The 22,553-nt window shown below is 37.5% G+C and overlaps 4 protein-coding genes across 6 annotated transcripts; 3 read left to right on the forward strand and 1 right to left on the reverse strand.

The window, feature by feature from the left end:
- The first annotated feature begins 1,243 nt into the window (after window positions 1–1,243).
- Window positions 1,244–4,058, forward strand: LOC103936169 (60S ribosomal protein L7a-2-like). Its single transcript, XM_009346014.3, has 7 exons — window positions 1,244–1,386; window positions 2,147–2,194; window positions 2,303–2,504; window positions 3,015–3,184; window positions 3,304–3,432; window positions 3,526–3,618; window positions 3,728–4,058. Exons 1-7 carry the CDS (start codon window positions 1,384–1,386, stop codon window positions 3,857–3,859), a joined length of 777 nt encoding a protein of 258 aa, XP_009344289.2. The 5' UTR covers window positions 1,244–1,383; the 3' UTR covers window positions 3,860–4,058.
- Window positions 4,059–4,971: 913 nt separating this feature from the next.
- On the forward strand, window positions 4,972–7,987 carry LOC103936168 (SWI/SNF complex subunit SWI3A). Of its 2 annotated transcripts, XM_009346013.3 has the most exons (7): window positions 4,975–5,157; window positions 5,386–5,933; window positions 6,031–6,525; window positions 6,792–6,961; window positions 7,078–7,124; window positions 7,316–7,479; window positions 7,623–7,987. In XM_009346013.3, the coding sequence occupies exons 1-7, from the start codon at window positions 5,070–5,072 to the stop codon at window positions 7,800–7,802; spliced, it is 1,692 nt and encodes a 563-aa protein (XP_009344288.2). In that variant the 5' UTR covers window positions 4,975–5,069; the 3' UTR covers window positions 7,803–7,987. The 2 variants fall into 2 exon arrangements, with proteins under 2 accessions (XP_048444986.1, XP_009344288.2); XM_048589029.1 differs by lacking the exon at window positions 7,623–7,987 and having other exon boundaries at window positions 4,972–5,157; window positions 6,792–6,948; window positions 7,316–7,410.
- Window positions 7,988–13,673: 5,686 nt separating this feature from the next.
- On the reverse strand, window positions 13,674–15,023 carry LOC103936167 (HVA22-like protein e). Of its 2 annotated transcripts, none has more exons than XM_009346012.3 (5): window positions 14,827–15,023; window positions 14,705–14,731; window positions 14,411–14,533; window positions 14,130–14,334; window positions 13,674–13,909 (listed from the first exon to the last, which is right to left on the reverse strand). In XM_009346012.3, the coding sequence occupies exons 1-5, from the start codon at window positions 14,871–14,873 to the stop codon at window positions 13,898–13,900; spliced, it is 414 nt and encodes a 137-aa protein (XP_009344287.1). In that variant the 5' UTR covers window positions 14,874–15,023; the 3' UTR covers window positions 13,674–13,897. The 2 variants fall into 2 exon arrangements, with proteins under 2 accessions (XP_009344287.1, XP_009344286.1); XM_009346011.3 differs by having other exon boundaries at window positions 13,674–13,918; window positions 14,827–15,020.
- Window positions 15,024–16,890: 1,867 nt separating this feature from the next.
- Window positions 16,891–19,305, forward strand: LOC103936166 (palmitoyl-acyl carrier protein thioesterase, chloroplastic-like). Its single transcript, XM_009346010.3, has 6 exons — window positions 16,891–17,484; window positions 17,666–17,799; window positions 17,967–18,080; window positions 18,185–18,362; window positions 18,483–18,551; window positions 18,852–19,305. The coding sequence occupies exons 1-6, from the start codon at window positions 17,062–17,064 to the stop codon at window positions 19,113–19,115; spliced, it is 1,182 nt and encodes a 393-aa protein (XP_009344285.2). The 5' UTR covers window positions 16,891–17,061; the 3' UTR covers window positions 19,116–19,305.
- Window positions 19,306–22,553: the final 3,248 nt, after the last annotated feature.

Raw genomic sequence — 22,553 nt, forward strand, 5'->3', positions numbered from 1 at the left:
TTATAAACATTACTTAACAAAAACTAACTGCACAATATACAATAATTAGATGTGATTGAAGAATTTTCGAAATCCTGTCTTTTTACTACTACACTCCTACTTGTCAGCTACTCACTAGGCTCCCAAAAATTTCATAGGGTGTTTGCCACGTGTCCATGGTGATGTGGTCAATTTGGTCATTGTGGGCTGGAGATTCCTCATTTTTGAATCTGGATCTCAATTTTGTGTTTTCTCGATCACGGTCGGATCTTGGATGCATAACTAACCGTTTTTTAAGCACTTTGGTTGGGAGAACAAAACAAGCAATTAATGTTGTTAAGGAGTTTTGCATTAGTTATTCAAGGCTGATGTTTTTTACGCTTTTTAAAATTGTAACTAGTAAGTTCATCGTTGGGTAAAACATACTTGAAGTTATAACTTTTTGTTGTAATTTGAGTTGGACAAACCTCATATGGCTTTAGCCATTTACTTTAGAAGATGTTGATGTATTTAGTGAGTCTCTGAAAAAGAAAACAAGTAATTTGGTAATAACTGAATTCATCTGTACCCTTTACCATTATATTGACATTTGTCTCTTGAAAACAAATTTAGGTTTGGATTCAATGAGAAAAATAAAGGGAGTTTTAACAAAAAGCCCACGGTACAGTTCACTTTAACGAAAAATCACACTTTGACACTAAAAAGTCAATTCTGGTACTATTTACTTTACCCTTTATTTTGTCCTTATCATTAAAACTCAAAGTTTTCAAACCCTTTTCATTAGTTTTCTTAACAATAAAACGAATCACCTAACAACATCTTTTCACAGACCAAGAACTGTGAGATCGCTCCTTTGATTGTGCGATGACAGAAGAACCGTTCCATACAAGCCTCTTTTTTCATGTTTTCTCTAAAAGTATGGTGAAAAATTGCAATCATAACAATTTTCCTAATCCTCTCATCCCGAAAGGGAAGGACGTGAAACTCCTTTTCCTTTTTGCAATGATTAGAAGGTTGGATCTAACCGTAAGAAGAATCTTAGGCTGATAAATTACCCGTCTCAGATTGTCTCACAAGTTTTTTGTGGTCAATGGCCCCATTTCATATCTTTTATCTCAAAACCATATGGTCAACTCAGATTGGATCAACACAAACAGAAGCCCAACTCAAAAAGATAAATGAGGCCCACGATTGCGGCCCGCCGCAAAAGCTGCACAAACTCGAGACGAACACTCCCAGTAGATCCGACCCGATCCAATACTAATCGGAAAAAAACCCAAGTTCCGCAATTGGGCCACTTATATGTAGTTCACACTCAGCGCCACCCCGAGAGCTTCCGCTTAGTTTTAGGGTTTCATTCGCCGTAAACCCCAGAAGGCCACTGAAGATCTCACCAACCCGAAAATGGTATACTCCAAACCCTAATTTCATCTCCTTCTTCTCGAATCGTGTGCTCTAATCGGCTATTTTTCAATTGTATGTATGTATGTATGCATGCCTGAGGCCTGTATTTGCTGATTTTTCATTCGTTGGTGTGAAATGTAGATTATCAGATAATCTGTGGGCTTGAAAATTGATTCAATTAATTTAAAATATAGTGTTTGTTCGTTTTAATTTGTATGATTAAGCTAATCTCTTTTGATGTTTATATTGGATGAAAGTATGTCTCTGTGTGTACGTAATAGTGAGATTAGTGAGGTGTCTCAGTGAAAAAAGAGATTAGTAGTTGAAATAATAATTTCTTAAGGGCTATGTTGGAAACCAGTTGCTGAAAATTTGTTTTCCGAAAGGCGGAATACCAGGATTAATTACGATGTGGGAGACCCCCGGAAATGTGTATTTAATCACGATGTGGCAGGCTGCTAGGTGCTCACTGTGTTCGAAGATTTTTGAATTATGAATTTTAATTCATTTGTTCATCCAATTAAATAGAATTCGAATGTTTGTTTGCGCAGCTTTCTGTTGCCATTTTTTTGTTACAAACATCCGTAAATGTAATGACTTCAATCTTTCACAGAACGCACGTTTTGGATGGCACTTGGGTTGTTTCATTTGCGAAATGTGATTTGTTTTCACACCATTTAACTTTGGTGACATGATCAGAATCATTGCTACTTTTTGTTTGGTATCATTTGTTTTAATTCACTTATATTCTCTTGTCTTGCAGGCCCCAAAGAGAGGTGTGAAACCTGCAGCACTTGCCAAGAAGAAAACTGTATGTTCTATCACGCTTGAGTCTTTCATTTGTTTATGAAGTTGTAACTTATAAAAATTTGGATGTAACTTGTGTGTTACTGAATATTTCTCCAATTTCTGTCTTTAGGAGAAGGTTGTGAACCCACTATTTGAGAAGCATACCAAACAGTTTGGTATTGGTGGGGCTTTGCCTCCTAAGAGAGATCTGCACCGATTTGTTAAGTGGCCCAAGGTTGTTCGTATCCAGAGGAAGAAGAGGATCCTTAAGCAACGTTTGAAGGTCCCACCAGCACTTAACCAGTTCACCAAGACTCTGGACAAGAACCTCGGTAGGACCCAACCATTATGATTGCTTGTTGCTTGAGTAATGTAATAGTCTAGGATTGTTTTTAGTTGATTGGTTTGATCAAGTAAGTAGAAATGTAAATTCTTAACATTTCTATAAAATGTATTGTTGGGTCGATGAACATACCTTCACTTCCTACTGCTTACACCTCTGGGACTGAAAAATGCTTTCCAACACTCCCGGTTTTCTACCTGTATGCCCCTTATCACGATTCTTGGTGAACATCCTGCTTCGTATCTGATTGCTATAGTACACATTAGTATTGATGGTTGAGTCTTTGATATGTAGCTCTACGATTACTGATTTTAGTGCTTCCGCTATAACTATTCCATTCGTCTTCTTTGTATGCTCTGATAATAAGAAACTTAGAAGGTGGTATTGTAGAGGAGGTCTCAAGTATTAAATGATTTTTACTACTGTTTTCAAACCATATCTTTTTGTGGGTAAACTCTTACACCACAGACAATTCTAATAGTTGTAACACTGCTTGCAGCTACAAGTCTCTTCAAGTTGCTTCTGAAGTACAGGCCCGAGGACAAAGCTGCAAAGAGGGAACGTCTTCTGAAAAGAGCTCAAGAGGAATCTGAAGGAAAAACTGTTGAGGCAAAGAAGCCTATTGTTCTGAAATATGGACTTAACCATGTCACCTACCTGATCGAGCAGGTTGGTAATACATCATTTTAATCTGTTCCTTCTAGGTTTCAATGAATGAACATTGGCATATGTCATAAGTTATGATAACTAATGAGATGGTTTCCTGTTCTTGGTTGTCTTCCTCGCAGAACAAGGCCCAGCTTGTTGTTATTGCTCATGATGTGGACCCTATCGAGTTGGTTGTATGGCTTCCTGCCTTGTGCAGGAAGATGGAGATCCCATACTGCATTGTGAAGGGGAAATCCCGTCTTGGAGCGGTATAGATCTGTAGTTATGTCTGTTATTTTTCATCAAAAACATGATTGTATGTCTTGCGGAAGATATTGATGTGTCTACTTCTTTGCTGACAGCTTCTCCACAAGAAAACTGCTGCTGCACTTTGTTTGACCACCGTTAAGAATGAGGATAAGCTTGAGTTCAGCAAAATTCTGGAGGCTATCAAGGTATGCTAAAAGATTGATTTTTTATTTTTTACTTTGTTTAACAAATTTATTCGTCACAATGTGGATATACTTGTTTACCTCTCATGACTGTTACTGTTATGTGATCTAGGCCAACTTCAACGATAAGTACGAGGAGTTGAGAAAGAAGTGGGGAGGCGGTATCATGGGTGCCAAATCACAGGCCAAGACCAAGGCGAAGGAGAAGCTCTTAGCAAAGGAAGCCGCACAGAGGCTGAACTAAGAGTATCTTCCAGCGTGGAGGGTGCTCGTCATTTGGTTGTCTTTTGTTCTTTCGAAACTAGTCTGTTCGCCCCCTATTATCACTTACAAATCAACTTCAACTTTGTATCACTCTGGTTAGAGTGTGACCTTGTAGTATCTATTGTTTGTCTGCCTTTGAATCCTTGACCAATGGTTATTGGACTTAATACTTTAGCATACAGAGTTGGTGTTATGCGACGGGTGAGAAAGAACCCGCTGTACAATTTAGGAAAAATTGTAGCAATAATTTCTCAACTTTAATTCAAAATTAGTGTAATGGTCATTCAACTAAAAATTCGTAGTCATTGGTCCATTAACTCATGAAAACATGTAATCATGGTTCTTTTTGTTAACCTTATTAGAACTTCTGTCAAAATGAGTCATGTTGACAAAAGTATTGCTACAATTGAGTTAAAGTTGAGGGACTATTAAAGAAAGGGACCACTTATCTAATTGGATGGAAGTTGAGAGACTATTGTTACAATTTTCTAACTTGGTTTCCATATTTACTCTTGATTCAGTTTCATATGACGTGACTCAGGGTTGGTTTGGTGTTGTGTTTTGAAAAAAAAATTGTTTCTGCTGTGTTGTGAGAAAAAAACTTATTTTTGCTGCTTTATGTTTTCATTTTTTTTTCACCAAAAACTGTGAAAATAAGCTGTTTTTAAATGTTTACCGAACACTTTTTTGAGCTTAGCTTTTTTTTATACCCATTTTTATAAAAGTACTTCAGTACTAAACCAGTACTTATTTTGATGAAAGTTATAACGAAGTTGAAGAAATGACCTAGCTGTATATTTTGATAAATTAAGAAACTAATGAATCACAGATTTGTAGTTGAGAGACTATTCCTTTAACTAAGTTAAAATTAAAGGGAATTGCCACAATTTCGTCTTTAAACATAAATTAAATTTGTATTAATATGTTTTATCCGTCACGTGATGTCACGTGGACTCTCAAGGTCGTGATCACGTATAATCCGTACATAACACAACTTACGCCCACAGCCGCAGGATATACCGCGAGCCAGAATCTGATTGGTCCGTGACCCCAAGGCCTCGCGAATCTCTGACCACGCCATTGACCGAAGCACAGACTATTGAGATTCAGAGAGAGAGAGAGAGAGAGAGAGAGAGAGAAAGAGAGAGAAATCATTCGGACCCAACTCAACGACGACTCGGTCCGAAGTAATGGAACTCGCTCCACACGACCCGGCTTCTAATCCGCTCCGACCCGACGAACCAGAGCTCGACCTCTACTCCATCCCACGCCACTCTAGTAAGTCACCCACCGCTTCCCCACCCCCCCCCCCCCGGGCCCCCCTTTTTCCTCTTTTCAAAAACCCCAGCATTATTCCCAATTCAAAACCCTAATTGCTAATTGCTCCTCCCGTTGGAACAATCTCCGCGTTTGGGCACCTGGGTCTGTTTAAATTTGATGAAATTGTTGTTTAATGTATGTGACTGAGAAAAAGTCTGAGCTTTTGTTTGATTTGTTTGTTGTCAGGCTGGTTTTTGTGGGATGAGATTCATGAAAATGAGAGAATTGCATTGAAAGAGTATTTTGATGGGAGCTCGATATCTAGGACTCCGAAAACGTACAAGGAATACAGGGATTTTATCATTAATAAGTATAGAGAGGATCCTTCTAGGAAGCTCACATTCACTGAGGTTAGGAAGTCGCTTGTGGGTGATGTTAGTTTGCTTCATAAGGTGTTTAATTTCTTGGAGAAGTGGGGGTTGATTAATTTCTGTGTGAATTCGGGTGGCGGAGGGGGTTTTGTGGCCGGGGGTGAGGAGAGGTGTAAGGTGAAGGTTGAGGATGGAGTCCCCAATGGGGTCCGAGTGGCTGAAATGCCGAATTCCATTAAACCCATTTTGCCAGTTTCAGGTCAAGCTAAAGTTGGGAAGGTTGGGGGTGGTGGAGGTGTGAGGAGAATTGGGTTTCCTCCATTGGCATCATATTCTAATGTTTTTGGTGATGTGAAGAAGGAGGCGTTGGTTTGTGGAAACTGTGGTGGGCATTGCGATTCTGGATATTACAAGTATAGCAAGGTATTTTTCGTTCAATTTATCTGTAATAAATTTGCCCCTAGTTTTCTGTTCTGAAACTTAATAATTTCTGTATCTGTTTGAATTACTATATTGGCAGGGTGATTTTCTAATTTGTGCAAAGTGTTTTGAAAATGGAAACTATGGGGAAAACAGATTGAGGGATGACTTCACGTTAAATGAGGCAGTTGAGAAGAGTGGTACTTATGGAGCTGAGTGGACTGAATCAGAAACCCTATTACTTTTAGAATCTGTTTTCAAGCATGGGGATGATTGGGACCTTGTTGCTCAAAATGTTCAGACCAAGACCAAATTTGATTGTATTGCTAAGCTCATTGATCTGCCTTTTGGGGAGCTTGTGTTGGGTTCTGCCTACAGAAAAGGCAATTCTAGTGACTTTAGTGCTAATTTGGACTGTTCAAAGCAAGTTCAGTTATCTTCGTCTGAGGATCAAGAGACTATCATAACCAACGGTCAGTTGCATGAGCAGACGGATGACAGCAAGCAGAACGGAGACACTTTAAATGAAGGCCCCCCTTTGAAAAGACAGCGCATTGCTTCTCTTTCGGATGCTAGTAGTTCACTGATTAAACAGGTAGCTAACTTCCCAGCGTAATAAATAAAGTTTAGACTAAAATGGTTATGAGGGATCTGGTTAAGTTGCTAATGCTTCGGCATATCTTGGCTGGAAACATGTATATACAATTATACATGCACGCATCAATGAGGAAAGAGAAATGTGGAGATTGATTTCATTATTTTACTTCTTTGACCTTTTTTTATAACAGTTTCATATTATCGTTATCATACGCTAATTATGGCGTTTTATTCTATTACGAAATATTAATGTTGTTTCATTAGGTAGCTGCCATATCAACGATGGTTGGTCCACAAATTACAGCTGCTGCAGCTGATGCTGCCGTAAATGTGCTTTGTGAGGAAACCTCATGTTCAAGGGAGATATTTGATGCTGATGACGATTCTCTTACTAATGGCTTGTGGTCTCCTGCTAAAAATTGTGAGACAGAGAGGTTATCCATCTACTGGAATATGCTTTTCCAACTAATGCTCCAGATATAGTTCTTCTTGTTGTTGTATTATGTTTGGTATTGCAGTTCTGAAATTTCCTGGTTCTTATCAATTTCAGAGACCAAGATGGGGATTCGGAAATGCAGGAAAAGCCAACCGAATCAGGTACTTGCAGTAAAGCCAATTATACGACATGATTTTTACAGTTTACTACAATCAATTTGGAATAATGACTAAGGGAGAAGTTTATACTGTCAATAGTATTACATATTTTGCTTAACTAGTGTTAGTATTTCGTGATTGTTGTCTTCAGTCCTAACCATCTCTATTTGAATTTGCGTTTTTATACTTCTCAGAGAGTCAGGATGCACTCTTCAGAAAAGATGACATACCTCCAAGTTTGCAACTTCGAGCTGCCATTGGAACAGCTCTTGGAGCAGCTGCTGCTCACTCAAAATTATTGGCTGATCAGGAGGATAGAGAGATTGAATATCTGATGGCAACCATAATTGGGACACAGGTATATTGTAGTTTTGTTTTCTTCTAGTTTGGCTTCCTTGACTTTATCTCTGTATTTATCGTAGTTTTTCTCCCCATTTGCTGCAATTCTTGCTGCTTATAAACCTATTCCTTTCCCCTTTTTTGTCCTGAATGTTTATGTAGATGAAAAAGTTGCACTTCAAACTGAATTACTTCGAAGATCTGGAGCAGATCATGAAGAAGGAACACGCTCAAATTGAAGATGTAGAAGATTTTCTCGTCCAAGAACGGATTAATGTCTTGCAAAGAACATTTGACTCCGGCGTACCTAGATGGATGGGTCATCCCTCAATAAAATCTTGAAATGCTTTTTGTATTATTAAATGTAGAGTAGAGTAGATTAGAGCAGGATGTTTCCTTTGTATCTTTAAGTGATTTCTAATTCTTGCTGTTGAGGTTGGCAAATTAGGGTTGAGGAACAGAACAACTTTGTATCAATTAGGATCTTATCATTTCTTCAAATGCTAATGTTCTAAGATTCAATGCAATTCCATTATCTTGCCTCTTCTGTGGTGTTTCAGAAATGACTAGGCGGGACGTTTCAAGTTAGAGATGTCAAACGAGCCCGTTTATGCTCGCGTTTTAACGGTAAGTGCTGACCGGTAGTTGAACTGGATATTAAGTCAATTATGTATTGTCATGTGTATTACATTGATGCCTATGCCTGCCCTATCGTTTTGGTGTTGAAAACCTCCATTTTATTACAGTTCGGTCCAGTGTTCGTCGTAGCAGGGAAAGTCGAGGACCAGAAAATCATACCAGAGATTTTATTTTGAATGACTAGGATATCACTTTGATGAGATCCTCAGATGCTGTTTTGAATGATGAGGACATCAATGTGGTTAATAAGGTCGATCTGAGTGATTTTAATCGCATTCAAACCCCTTGTCATGTTATTATTGCTCAAGGCACCCTAGAAAACAACTTGAGTTTATCTCGACACCCCTTAACTGATATGGCAGCAAACAAATATAATGTTTAAGACGAGAAAGGTGGTCCGCTCGACTTGTTCTCGAGAAGTCTATGAACAAAGGAAACTAGGCAAATATTTGCAATTTTCTTCTATTGTACGTATTACTGAGTGGTCCAGAAAATCAACGGTTGTATCTTGTATAGAGATCGAATGAATCTTTGCAAATGTGACATCTTGCATAAAACTCGTATCAATGAGTGCGATATATCAAGGTTAAATCTTGCATAAAACAAGTATAATGTTTGCAATGCAATTAAAACTACAAGGTCGATCAAGTCTTTTCCCACATAAAAACCTTGATGAGGGAAAGATAGATGGATGGATACCATTAAAAAAAAAAAGAGGCAAGAGTCTTTTGGCCTCAAAAGAACGGCATTTTTAACATACCATATTTTAATAGTTGTCACAACAGTTCGCACATTGTCCAACCAACTGGCATAACCAACATTTACTTTGCTATAAACCTACAACTATTCTTTGCTACTAAAGACCATCAATAAAAAAGCAGTTCAAACCTCCTCCTCTCATTAACCCTTGCAATGAAATCATCAGCTCTTTGGTTTAATTTCTGATCTTCGTCAGGTAAATTGAGCTCATCATCTTCATCTATATCCTCTTTCACCTTCACTACTTCCTCACTTCCTCCAACCAATGCTTTCTCTTCCACAGCTTCTAATAAATCTCCACAAGGACCACAAGTCCGCTTTTGCACTACCCTTTCTCCAACCAAAAGAGTGTTCAAGGTATTGTCTTCCCTTTCTTGGTGGGCTGAAGAGCTGTGGTGGCTTTGGACCCTCTTCATACTTTCATATTGGTCACCTATATTTGATGGACAAGTCCGTGTGGAAAAGATTTTGGATTGTCCCACAAGGGCAACGACAATGAGATTCCCTAGAATGAACACAAACTTGGAGCTCAAGAACACTGAACTGATTTTCGGGATGGAAACGAAGACAAAAACCTTCGTGGAAGAATATACAGGGGGAAGCCACAGAGAGCAAAAACAAAATAAACTGCAAGTTATTGCTGTCAAAAAATAAAGGAAGAAATTGCTCAAAGGATGATGATGGTGTTTCTTGTATTTGTGGGTTGCTTGGAACTTCAATAACTTGATTGGATCCATTTGGAGGTTATATATTCTACCAAAAACAAGGGTGGAGTAATAGGTAATTCTAATGAGGAAGAGCTAGCTCAAAAGCCAATCTCAGAAAAATTGAGGGAGGTCTTTCATCTGCCTGACCATAATATATTTGCAAACACTGGTTTATATAACGGTGAGATGGGGTTAATTTGGTAATTTAGATTCATCGTACTCTTACTTTATATGGTAAAATATAAAGGATCTCAAAGGATTGAGATCCTTTAACTAAGTAATCTGGAATATTCAATTTAAATTTTATTAGCACATCCTACTAGCCCACCTAACACGTAATCTTTCTCTTCAGCGCCCATATATATATATATATATATATATATATATCTCTTTCTCTTGAACATTTCAAATTACCTGATCCGTGGATTCTACAGTGTAAAATCCAGAGAAAATCTCAATCCCATTGTTAAAAGGCTTTTTCCCCAAAATGATCCCTGAAATTTGCATAAAAAATCACTTTGATCCCTAAGATTGTCCACCATCCATTATTTTGGTCATTTCGTTAAAAACTCAGTTAAAGTGTTCCAGAGCTCTTGGCCTGAAGTTTGGGCAATTTTCAAAGCTTCGTAACTCAATCGTTTCTTAACAAAATTTGACCCATAATATATCAAAATGAAGATAGGAAAGTATAGAACAAGATTATACATAATTGGAAGGCCAATGGTTTCCGGAGATGGTCGAAAAATAGCCTGAAAAGTGACTGGTCTGCAAGAAAATTAGAAAACTCGCCGGAAACTGGGTGAACTTTAAACGTTCATAACTTCTTCAATACTCAACGAAATCGAGTGATTCAAAAACAAAAATCATACTTCACAACGAAAAAAAGAGAATGGTACCTTTCTTGATGGCTAATTCGTAGTGGTTTGGCCGGAAAACAGCTCAAAAGTGGCTAACTTGAGACCAAGTCAGCCACTTTCGAGCTGTTTTCAGGCTAAACCACAGCGATTTAGCCATCAAGAAAGGTATCATTCTCTTTGCCTCGTCAAGAAGTATAATTTTTTTTTTTGAATCACTCGAGTTTGTTGAGTATTGAAGAAGTTATGAACGTTTAAAATTTACTTAGTTTCCAGCGAGTTTTTCAGTTTTCCCACGGACCAGTCACCTGTCAGACTATTTTACGGCCATCTCCGAAAACTGTTAGGCTTCCAAATACATATAATCTTGTTCTACACTTTCCTATCTTCATTTTGATATATTATGGGTCGAATTTGGTTAAGAAACGATTGAGTTACGAAGCTTTGAAAATTGCCCAAACTTTCAGCCAAGAGCTCCGGGACACTTGATGGAGTTTATGACGGAATGACCAAAATAATGGATGGTGGACAATCTGACCATTTCTATTGATTTTCAATCTCAAGGACCAAAGTGATGTGTTATATAAATCTCAGGGACCATTTTGGCTAAAAAACCTTGTTAAAAAGTTATGTGGGGGTTGATTGGTGTTTATTGGTTTCCTTTGTTTTTCAGGCTAAGCTAACTTTGCTTTTCCCCCTGCTTGCAAATTTTTAATAAAAACTAAAAAGTAACAAAATCTTACAACTATTCTTTTAGGTTAACCAATTTATCAGAGGATTTATATGCTCTCAATACAGAAAAACCTGCGACTGAAGAAATCTTATTCTGTCATCAGATACAGTCAGTCAGAGAGATCAAATTCATGCAATTCAACATGACATCAATAGCAGCTAGATTAACGGGTTTTTACTTTTTAATAAACCTCGACGGCACGAGAAGAATAGTAAGAGCTATAAAGCTTGTTTAATTAAGGTTTTTTTTTCTGTGCAATGAGTCTGCATGTTTAACCTTTAAGGCCTTTGAGATCAGCTCCACGTAAAAAGCATATGAATAATTGTATCATTTCCTTCTTTTCCTGGTTGCTGGATAACTTGGATTAAACGCTTTGTTGGCTTTACCTCTCATAAATCCTCAACTAGATGGGACATTGTTGAGTGGAACCAAAAAGGAAACCCATCAGCGGAGAACATATGCCATGCCGCAAGTTTTGCTGTATCTTATATTTTTAATGACTACAGGCCTGAGATATTTAGATAAATAATTATATATAGTCAGTGAAATTCAAGAATCTTAGCGGAAGGATGTAGAAACGTTATTTAAATCTAATAGTTTTTGTTTGAAAGTGAATTTATTCATTGAAAATAACTCTGTTAGGTAATGAAAGAGGCACGCTGCTTATTAGATGTGTATGTGGAAGATCTTGTTTCATTTTATATGAAATGTATAGGTAGCTAATTGAGCACATATCTCATTTTACATTGGTGGATATATGATATGAAACCCTTTGAAGATCTCTTTTTTCCCTTCCACTTTGCTTCCATTTCTGAATATTATTTAAAACAATGCTTGGATACTCAAAGATGAGTAGAACTTTTACTTAAAGTTCTTCGTGTTCAAATCACAAAACTTTGTACTTATGATCAGAATCGTTCATATTATGAATAACTCTGTAAAGATATCTCTACAAAAAATGAATTGAAAATATGGTTTCATTTAATCAATCTATTGTAGTAAATACATAGACGGTTCGTTATACTTTACCGATTTCATTAATCTGTTTTTGTACAATTTGATAACTAAACAACATTTTTTATAGTTGATTTTTGCAAAGACGGTCTTTGTAGAGTGATTTATAATATGAACAGTTCTGATCATAAACATAAAGTTCTATAAATGGCAATAAACGGATTTGAGTAGAAACTCTTACTCATCATTCAAGTAGTCAAATATTATTCTATTATTTATCAAACAACATGATATGTAATAAAAGAGTATTAAGTACATGCATTAGTTTTTTTTAATAGCCCAACTTGGTGTCTTAAAGTTGATGCTAACGCTTTCTAACTTAAAAAACACTTGAATATGGGGATTTCTTACTTCTTGGCGCCTAAAGAACCGAAAGATTTTATGTGTTGGGTGCATTTTTGCTACCCGTATTCTATCTCCTGTATATGTTACTCATACACGAGATTAAACTTTGTGCATTTAAAATAGGTGTGGCCTCTCTGTGGTCCAAATTATTAACTCATACGTATTTATAAACTTAACTTTTCTTAACTTTATTGGCATAAACTTAATATATGTCAAACAATGATTGAGATCATAAAAAAACCTCACCTATTTTGGATGCAGAATATTTGATCTCCTCATAGTACACTTACAGCCTGTCACGTGGCCTCTTACTTAACCAGAGTTAAATTAAAAAATAAACTAAACATAAAAAATGAAAATAAATAAATAAATAATTAATTAATTCCAACAGTCACTCAACTTAATAACACCAACCCTGTTGGCCTCAATTTGTCGGCGACTACCACCTCATATCCTCGCCGCCGGCCAACCATTCTCTTCAGGCGCACTCTCTCTCTCCTCCCCCTCTCACATCTACCACTGAAATTGTTGTGCCTTGATTGGTGCGATTCAAATGTATTAAATGATCTGGATGCATAAATTTTTGGATGTATTTTTCTTTATGAATTATGCGACAGATTCCAAAGAATGTCAAAGACAAGAAAGCCATGAGGCTAAGCCACAGAGAAGAATCCATGAAAGGTGGTGGTGAGGTGGGTGTTTGTCGCCGTTGTTGGGGTTGGGGGATGATTGGTGATAGTGGCAAAGTCGGAAATTGCCTGGGCAAGGCCGAAGATACATAGGCGCAAAGAGGGGCCTCTCTGGTCGGTCGAATCTAGGCGGAATTAAGCGGAGCTAGGCGGGGCTACGCGGGGTAAAACTGGTTTATGTGAAGAACGGAATTTGAAAAGCTTAGTTGCAGAACAGTGGATGCAACACGTGAAAATGATGAACATGCAATGTGTAGAAATATCACACGTTCACCTTCTCGCCAGCCGCTGAACTGCAACTAAACTTCTTCAAATTCTGTTCTTCATGAGGTTGGGTTGGGTTGAGGCTGTTGGTTTTCTTAATATTTTTGTTTATGTATCATTCATTTTCTAAATTTTTACAATAAAAATTATATCCAAGTTAATCCTGTTTAAATGAAAGGGCACGTGACATGCTTAATAGGTGAGTCCCATTTCATCAAAGTCATAAACTAATCATATATTGCACACTAATTAATGATCAGTAATTACAGATGAAGAAGGAACACAAGAGCATCAAAGTCATCAACTTCAGAAGTTGAACATGGGTAGGGTTAAAAAGTCGAGTAAAAGAGAAAGCAAAGGTTGAAGAAGTTCCACTCAATGCACCCATCCACACCAGTCAACTAGGGAAATTAGATTGCTTTCTCTGCCTTTCTCAATAAGCCTCCTGCTCCCCCTAGCCATCAACCAAATCAAGGATTAATTAGCATAAATAATAGTAAACATCAATCTCAAAAGGTAAAAGAAGAAGAAAAAAAAGGCACAGTTGGGAATTAAAATAAAAATTCAACTTTCTCACTCCATATCTTTTTATGGGCTTTTAAATTGAATAAATCAAACGAGAATCAACGAATGAAATATTATGAAGCTTGGAATTTAGCACTCACATTCTTGGGGGTCAGGAACTGCATAAACTTCTTCTTTGCTTTGCCAGTGGGGGATGTCTTGCCGGATTTGGGATGGTCTTTCAACCCTCCATACTTTCTGACTTGATCTCTCACATATCTCTCATACAAGAAAGCTGCCCCCTTGAACTGTGGCAGCACCATCCATGCCACAAACACAAGCTTCACATCATACCAGATTGGTAACCTACAAAAATTCCATCCCCAACAAACTTAATATGTGGTATCTAATCTTGAGTTAAACTTTCTTGATTTGTTCTTACCACTCAAGAGCTGGTCGGAGCACCATCTCCATAAGAGTGAGGAAAGAGTAAATAACCCAATAAGCAAGCCACTGCTCATCATCTAGTTTGGATGTGCTCTCTATTGCTATCACTGATGCATATCTACAAATCATACACACACACACACACACACACACACACACACATACATGCACGTTATAACAAAAACCAAAACTTAAGAACAACTTCTTCTTCGTCCCCTTATTGGGGTTCATCAAATTAATCAAAAGAAATAAACTTCAAGAGAGAGAGAGAGAGAGATGAGCTACTTACAAAGGGTAAAGCAACGTCAACGCTGGCCTGCAGAAGTTGTCAAGAAAATAGCGGGTCACATAACTGCTCGTGCCAAAAGAAGAAACACAAATTAACACAAGCAAGAAATTATGAAGTTTTACCCAGCAAGTGTGTGAAGTTGGGTAAGAAAGGTCCAAGCTTTTCCCATTTTTTCTTTGTGGGTTCCAACAAAAACACCAAGAAGTTGAAAACTGAAGCTAAAAACAAAAGAGGGGTTTGACTGGATTGGTTGCAGTAAAACGAGTCAGTGAGAAAAACGGTTTATTCAGTTCAGAAATCCAGAGTTAGTTGAAACGAAGACAACTGGTTCTGCATTTATATACGATGGAAGGAAGGGGACACGTGGCAAGATAAGAGCAAGTATCGGGTCCTGCCGTAAGCGTGTCGAAGTAGATTAAATTTAAACTTTTCAGATTTGATTTAACAATTAAAAATTATTATAATTTTTAAAATTTTTTATTAATTTATCTATTTCTAATTGGTAGATTAAATTTGAAAAACTCGAATCATTTGTTTCTTAGGGTTTGAAGAGAAAAATCCGAACGAGATCTCTTTCCCGCCGCCCAGTCCAGTGCGGTCAGGTTAGTCAGGTGCGTGCGTGGCTGGAGGCCGCGGGGCTCTGCCATTACATCAAATGACAAATGGCCTTGTTCTTTGCCCCAGACACAAGCCACGTGGTGGTGTTTTGTGGGTTTTCCGTAGTTTAATCGAGTCGGTCACACGTGCCGGAGGATGAGGATCCGAATCTAATCAAGTGTTAAAAAGGACATATTTTCCCCCTTTTTTTTCAGGGCCGGTTGAGACTTGAGACGGATCAATCCAAGGTGGGGTCATGATTATATTTATCTTAGAATTATAGAGAAGCCAAGGTCCATCGATGATCATTATTGTGTCCCGATGTCGGTCGTCAATCGAGAAATTGGTTCGATACCAGTGTTAATGTGTTATCCCCCTTTTACATTGGATCGGGAAATATATATTTCAAATAGAAAAACATACTCTGACTTTAAAACAAAAAATTTCTTAAAAAGTATTGTTATTCGTATATTTTATATTAATTTTTGTTATTTGATCATTTTTAATTTATTCGATATGACGTATGAAAATTAAAAAAGATATGAAGAAAGTAAAAAAAACATGCGGATAACAACACAACTCTTCTAAAAACTCAGCACCATGTATTTTAGGTCTAATACCAAAAGCTCTAATTTGCTACATTTATGGGTCGAACTCATATGATCTTTAGACATTATTCAACATCATGGCATTATCTTCAACCATCTTGAGGTGTTGGAAAAACTTGATTGAAACATCAAACCAACACAAGTGACCCTCTACCACAATAGTGGAGAAGAGTGTTGTTTTTGCACTATGGTGTGAATTCGAACCCCGTCAATTTCTTAATCTAACATCTAATCTAACATATTTATCGTTTGACACTAAAAAAAAAAAATGTCAAACCAACAACTTGGGAGCTGACTAAAGGACAACAAAGTATTCTCCTGCGAACCCATCGCTTCTCCTTGAGGATGCTTAATTTGAACTTGATACATAAATGAGAAACGTGAACATGAAGGCTTTCATTTATTCCCATATGGAGGTCCAACAATCAACAAGCTTAGTGAAGCCTTCTCTCAAATGACACCAACAAATGATGTCGAATTACACCATGGCAGCCTTACCTTACCCAATAATGTGGGTTAACTCTTATTTGGGGTTTTGATGCCCAACTTGTGTCACTATTGCAATTGAGCTTTATTGACGTGAAAATTTTATTACTTGACCGAAAGCATCTCCATAAAAGTCAGATACTCTTCATGCCTAAAATTGGAAGACAGATTACCAACACAACGATTTAAAAGGCTTATTATTTAGAGGCATACCTTTTTTCTAGCATATCATGATAGCAAGACCAAATTAAACAACATGATTGGTGGTAGAGTTATTAATCCAAAATTACTATTGTCCAATTAATATATTATTAATAACTCCCTTGTAAACATGCACAAAAACACCATTCAAAACATTAGCGTGCAAGCCACTGGTGCAAACCTCCCCATTTCTCCCCCACCCATAGAAGTGGTTGACCTAAAACTTTCAAGCACAAAATGTTCCCCTTTTAGCTTCATTCTTTGTTCTAAATTGTATAACTAGATCTCCTATTCCTTCCAATTAGTCGTTGCACCTAATACTAATATTTGGCAATTTTTTCTTTGATCTTCCACAAGACAACAAGTGCTAAAAGCTTCGCCACCCTCCTTTATCAAACTTGAACTTTGTTGGGTTTATTTGTTTCCAAAATATCTGATAACCCAAATGAGCGCTTAGAGATTATTATGGCATCAATGGCAGCAAGAACTAATAATATCGCCACACTACGCCTCCCTGGGGACGTGTTCAAGGTGGGGAAGAAGAATGAGACGGGGACGAAATTAGGGTGTTATCCTTCAAGGCATGTAGCAATGATCAAGAGAAAAAATGGAAACTTTGTGGTGAGGGCCGGTGCCGGTGGAACTCCTAGAAGCGTGGAGACAATCAATGGGAAGGTCAATGGTGTTCATGTGGGAGAGGCTAAATTATTTGGAAACAAGAATAGTATAGAGCTGATTAATGGTGACGGCGGTTCACCTCCTCATTCCTCTTTGCATGGAAAGTTTGTGGAGGAGAGGTTTGTTTATAGGCAGACCTTTGTTATTAGGTCTTATGAGATTGGACCTGACAAAACTGCCACCATGGAAACCCTAATGAATCTCCTTCAGGTGCTTTTTTATTTTTTATTTTTTATTTTTAAGCTTTTGATTTAAAGGAACAAAAAGTTTACCTATTATTCAAATAATGAAATTTTGTCCTTAATTAGGAGATATTAATCATGAATTATTTGGATTTATATGTACTTTCATTGCACTTAGTAACCTTTATATATATGGTTTATGGGGGCAGGAGACAGCTCTAAATCATGTGACAAGTTCCGGCCTTGCCGGAAATGGATTTGGGGCTACCCGTGAGATGAGCATCCGGAAGCTCATTTGGGTCGTCACACGGATCCACATTCAAGTACATAGATATAGCTCCTGGTATGTGACTAATAATGATAAAATGGACTAAAAAAAAAGTGGTTCCTCTACGTTACTCATATGCCTGTATTGTAGAAATATGAATACAACTTTAAGCTTAACTGAACTTTATGTGTACAAGTTCAAACCTCTCACACAGGCCATGTGCAAAAAATGCTATGTGACAGGGGAGATGTGGTCGAAATCGATACTTGGGTGGATGCAGCAGGCAAAAACGGAATGCGAAGAGATTGGATTATCCGAGACTACCAAACACAAGAAATCATTACCAGAGCTACAAGGTCTGTAATCTTTTACTTACTGTAATTGAACCAATTATATTAGCGTTTTATTCCAAGTTTAAATATCTTCTAATCACCTGATTTCGTACATTATCCTCATGCAGCACCTGGGTGATCATGAACAGAGAGACAAGAAGGCTGTCCAAGATACCTGACCAAGTGAGGCAAGAGGTGTTACCATTCTACCTAAACAGATTTGCAATTGCTACAGAGAAAAATGACAGCGAGAAAATCGACAAGCTCAACGACGATACTGCAGAGAGGATCACGTCAGGTTTAGCAGTAAGTAGAAATATTAGGTCAACAAACTTTTGAGTTTACGTTTCATTTCATACAATAATTGGTTAATATAATAGTTTTTTTTATATTAATTAACTCATTCTTTGCCTGCAATTAATCCAGCCAAGATGGAGCGACATGGATGCCAACCAGCATGTTAACAATGTGAAGTACATTGGATGGATTTTAGAGGTATTTCACTAGACTAATGCACAAATCTTGAAAGCACCGAAAAATAAGTTAAATAACACAAGCTAGTGGATGATGTTCTCATGCGAAACTTGCCTAGCCAAACAAATGCTTATGTTGTCAGATTGTGAATCTAGGTCACATATTCAGACAAGAATCCACTTGATCAATGGTTCAGATTCCTAGTATGGAGTCTTGATAGAAAGTCCGGCAACAGAACATTTTGCATCTTTACCTTAGCTACATTGTTACATACATAATGAGTGTTACTAACACACACTTAATTTGGGTTTTCATGAGCAGAGTGTGCCCATCAATGTGTTAGGAGATTATGATCTCACAAGCATGACATTGGAGTATAGACGTGAATGTAGGCAATCAAATTTGCTAGAGTCCCTAACAAGTACAACATCAAGTTTGGCTGATGACTCCAACTTCAAGAACAACTCCATCAATCGTAGACCAGACTTAGAATACACACACCTTCTTCGGATGCAGGCCGATAAGGTGGAGATAATACGAGCACGAACGGAATGGAATAGGAAACAAAAGCATAAACTGCATTGACCTCAATATTTGCAGCAGTTTCAGTTTGTTACCCCCCCACATCAATTTGTTTTCAAGCTTTTTGGCTTCCCATCTGGGTTTCCTTGATTTTTATCACTTTTTTTCTTTGGCGTGTTGTATTATACTATTATTCATGAGGCTGGAACAATATTTTACAAGTGCACTACATGTTTGACAGGTGCAGTGCTTACAGGGTTTTGTGCTTTGATAAATTATATAGGCCTTATGGGGTAAGATATTTGTTTGTATGTTTATGAGAAGCCTTAAATATTGAAGGGACATCAATGGATATAAGGCCCTAATCTGAATCTGATTAGTCAAGACAACCATTCGAGTTGAGCACAGAACCAACTCAATGGTAAGGCCCAAATCTCCCATCTCACTTCCTTGCAAGGTTTGGGTTTAGAAGCCAAACGACTACTTAAAACAAATGATTAAAATAAAACCTAAAACAACATACTATTAGTAATATAGCCCTAATTATATACATTCTTTCTGTTCGGACAGGAATTTCGCTGGGGAGGATCCCTGGCGCGAGCACACAGCTCCTCGAGGAGTTGGCACTTTGGTTGTTTGTCGGGCTCCTGCTTGTTGAGAGGCTGACAAGAGGAGAACATAGTTAGTTTTGAAAGGTGCATTTGTGGGGCCTTAGGTGTAGGCCTTGAGGCTCACAATTAAAACTAACTAAGTGCTTCGGCGTGCCACTGTCATCTCAGTATGGCAGATGTAGAACAAGTGTGTTTAAGTCGATTATTTGCGCCCTAAGTTATTTTGACTTCTTGTTATCAAAGGATTGTCGTAGATGAGTTAAGTCTACATTAAGTTATTTTCTATGCCTTGAGATCAATGACTTTTAGTTCATTATCTTGTATGCTTTAAAGGGTGGGAATCCAGATCTGACTAAGTCATCAGTTCGATCCTCATTTTGGCTTTTATGATAGTAAAACCACTAAGTGAACCAGATCTGAAGACCAATGGAACTTTTGATCACCAACTGACTGGAGATAACTTGAATATACTGGAGAGTACATCATAATACCAGATCTACTAATTAAAAGATGAAACAAAGAGAGTCGGGCAAGATTTCACCTTGTCGGGCAAGGTCGAACATCTTGCAATCTCTTTTCTTTATGATTACAGAGGGTTGTCTGTTTAAAAGGGATGGATGGTAAACAAGTTTGCATGAGAGAATCGATAATACGCCACTAGGGGTGATAGTAGAGCTTTAAACTAGACAAAAGATGGCTTTTGTAGGGAATGATCCTGAAAAGGATTGAAATCTAGGATGATTACAGCTTTGAGATGCAAATCTAGCTTGAGAGCAGAGTTTGTATGTTTGTTTGTTCGATTGGTTGAGTGTCCTTATCTCTGGGGCTTCTTCCTCCTTTTATAGACATTTTATCTTGACTGTTGCAAGCTTTGCCCGAAAGCATTTCAGTGAATCATCACCTTTTTTACATGTTCTACCATTAGAAAGTGTTTTTGGGCTGAGAGTAGGTTGATTTCCATCGGTTGTCACTCCTCTTGTAAGCACATAACCTTTTCATTAATGAGGGGTCGCCATATTATCTTGAGATGGATGGCTGGTGCTGGGTCTCGGGCGAGTTCCTTCACTTTAGCTCTTTTGGACTTCCATTCCTTGAAGTCCAAAGTTCCCAAACACTTTCTTTATTTCTTTTTTCTATGAAACGGGTTGAACATGTACGGTGAGTATATTTTTCTTTTACTCGAGTAATGGTCTACAGTAGTTAATTTAAATTAAGTGAATTTGACATGAGTGCATATGAAGGAGCCTATTGTTGTAGTAAATTTGTCTGAACCCTAATATGGCTATAAATTGAGTTCTGTTCTGGTTATCTTTGGGGCGTGCAAGAGTTTAACCTAACTCAACCTGGAAAATTATCGGGTTTGAGTTGGTTGGTTGTTTTTTTTTTTTTTTTTTTTTTTGTGGGACTAGTTTTGACCTATTTTCAACTCGCCTAATCGAGTTAAAGCTCGTGTTGGGTTCGGCCGGGTTACCAAACCTATGTTACACCGCTAATCTGCAGTTGTTTCAATTGACGAAACAAAATGGTTTCTTTGATGAAGTATATATGACGGGTAACGCAGACCAACCAACCAGGCAATCCCAAAACTTCAAAAGAAAAAGAAAGGTGGAAGAGGAACATGAGATGGAAAAACAAGGTCATGTAGTACTTCCAGTCGAGCAAAACCATTTTTCTTTTATGTTTCTCCAACTTTTGCACAACAAAAACCCTTTTTGCAAGCCAACTTCAAAAACCCTCCAACCAAATTTTCTTGATTCGTCAGCAGAAATCTCTGGAGTCTTTCTGTTGACAATAAGAATACTCGATCAAACTTTACAATCAATAAGTGCCAAGCAAATAAAATTCTGATATTTTTGCAGCTAAGCAACATGTGTATGTGAATATCCCTATATTTTGTAACATATGATGACCAAAGAATGATTAGAGAATTAATATTACCTCAACAATGTTCCCCACCATCATCTTTATATATATGTTTGGAATATCGATAACATTAAACAATTGATCAAATCGTACATTATATTCCATTTGTGGAGGATTTGATTCCAGGATTATTATTTTACATGCAAGTTTTTAACCCTTTTCGAGCAAGTTGTTGTGGAAGTGGGCAGACAGTTCTGGAGTCGGCAACCGTTTAAAATATTTTAACAACGGACATATATTACGATATTAAACAAAACTCTTAAAAATATAGTACTTTGCAAATCTTATATTTCTCACTTTTTCTCCAAAGGACCCACCATTCGTAGAGCCACTCATCTTTTAAATAATTTAATGGGAACCTTCTATCCGGTCCTTAGTTGGTAGAATTATTTAACTAATATCTTGTTGAATTTTCATTTCTGATTAAGGTCTTTGGGTTTCGTACACATAAGCATTTTTTACTATTCATAAAGTTTCAATCATAGAGTATTGGTAATCAGAGACTTTGATCAGAAACTGAAATTCAACAAGGTTTCAATCATAAAGTATTGGTGACCAGGGACTGGATTTCAATTTCTCCTAATTTAATTAGGTTACCTTCTCTGTTGCATTAGATTTTTTTTTATAGTCTGATAACCGATGCTCAACTTTGCTCAAAACATTAACTTTTTCTTTGAGGAGAGTAGACGAGGAAAGCAGGAATCTTGATGGAAGAGGGCCAAGTGTTCATGCACAAGCTTGAGATCGTGGATGTTTTTGCCGAGTTTGTTTGAACCATATAAATCGAGTACGAAATTATTAACTAACCCTAAATTGAGGGCCACTCAATGAGAGACTTCCTCCAGCTTGGAGACCAATCATGAACAAGAACACTACCACATTAAACATCTTCAACTCCGCATTGGCGAGCTCCACGAAGTCCTCCAACTTCACCTCTGTATAAGGAAAACCACTAATTACTCTCTTT

This window comes from the organism of the source record quoted next, unplaced genomic scaffold (genome assembly GCF_019419815.1).
Source record: "Pyrus x bretschneideri cultivar Hongxiangsu unplaced genomic scaffold, Pyrus_bretschneideri_v1 Contig3, whole genome shotgun sequence".
Classification (NCBI taxonomy): domain Eukaryota; kingdom Viridiplantae; phylum Streptophyta; class Magnoliopsida; order Rosales; family Rosaceae; genus Pyrus; species Pyrus x bretschneideri.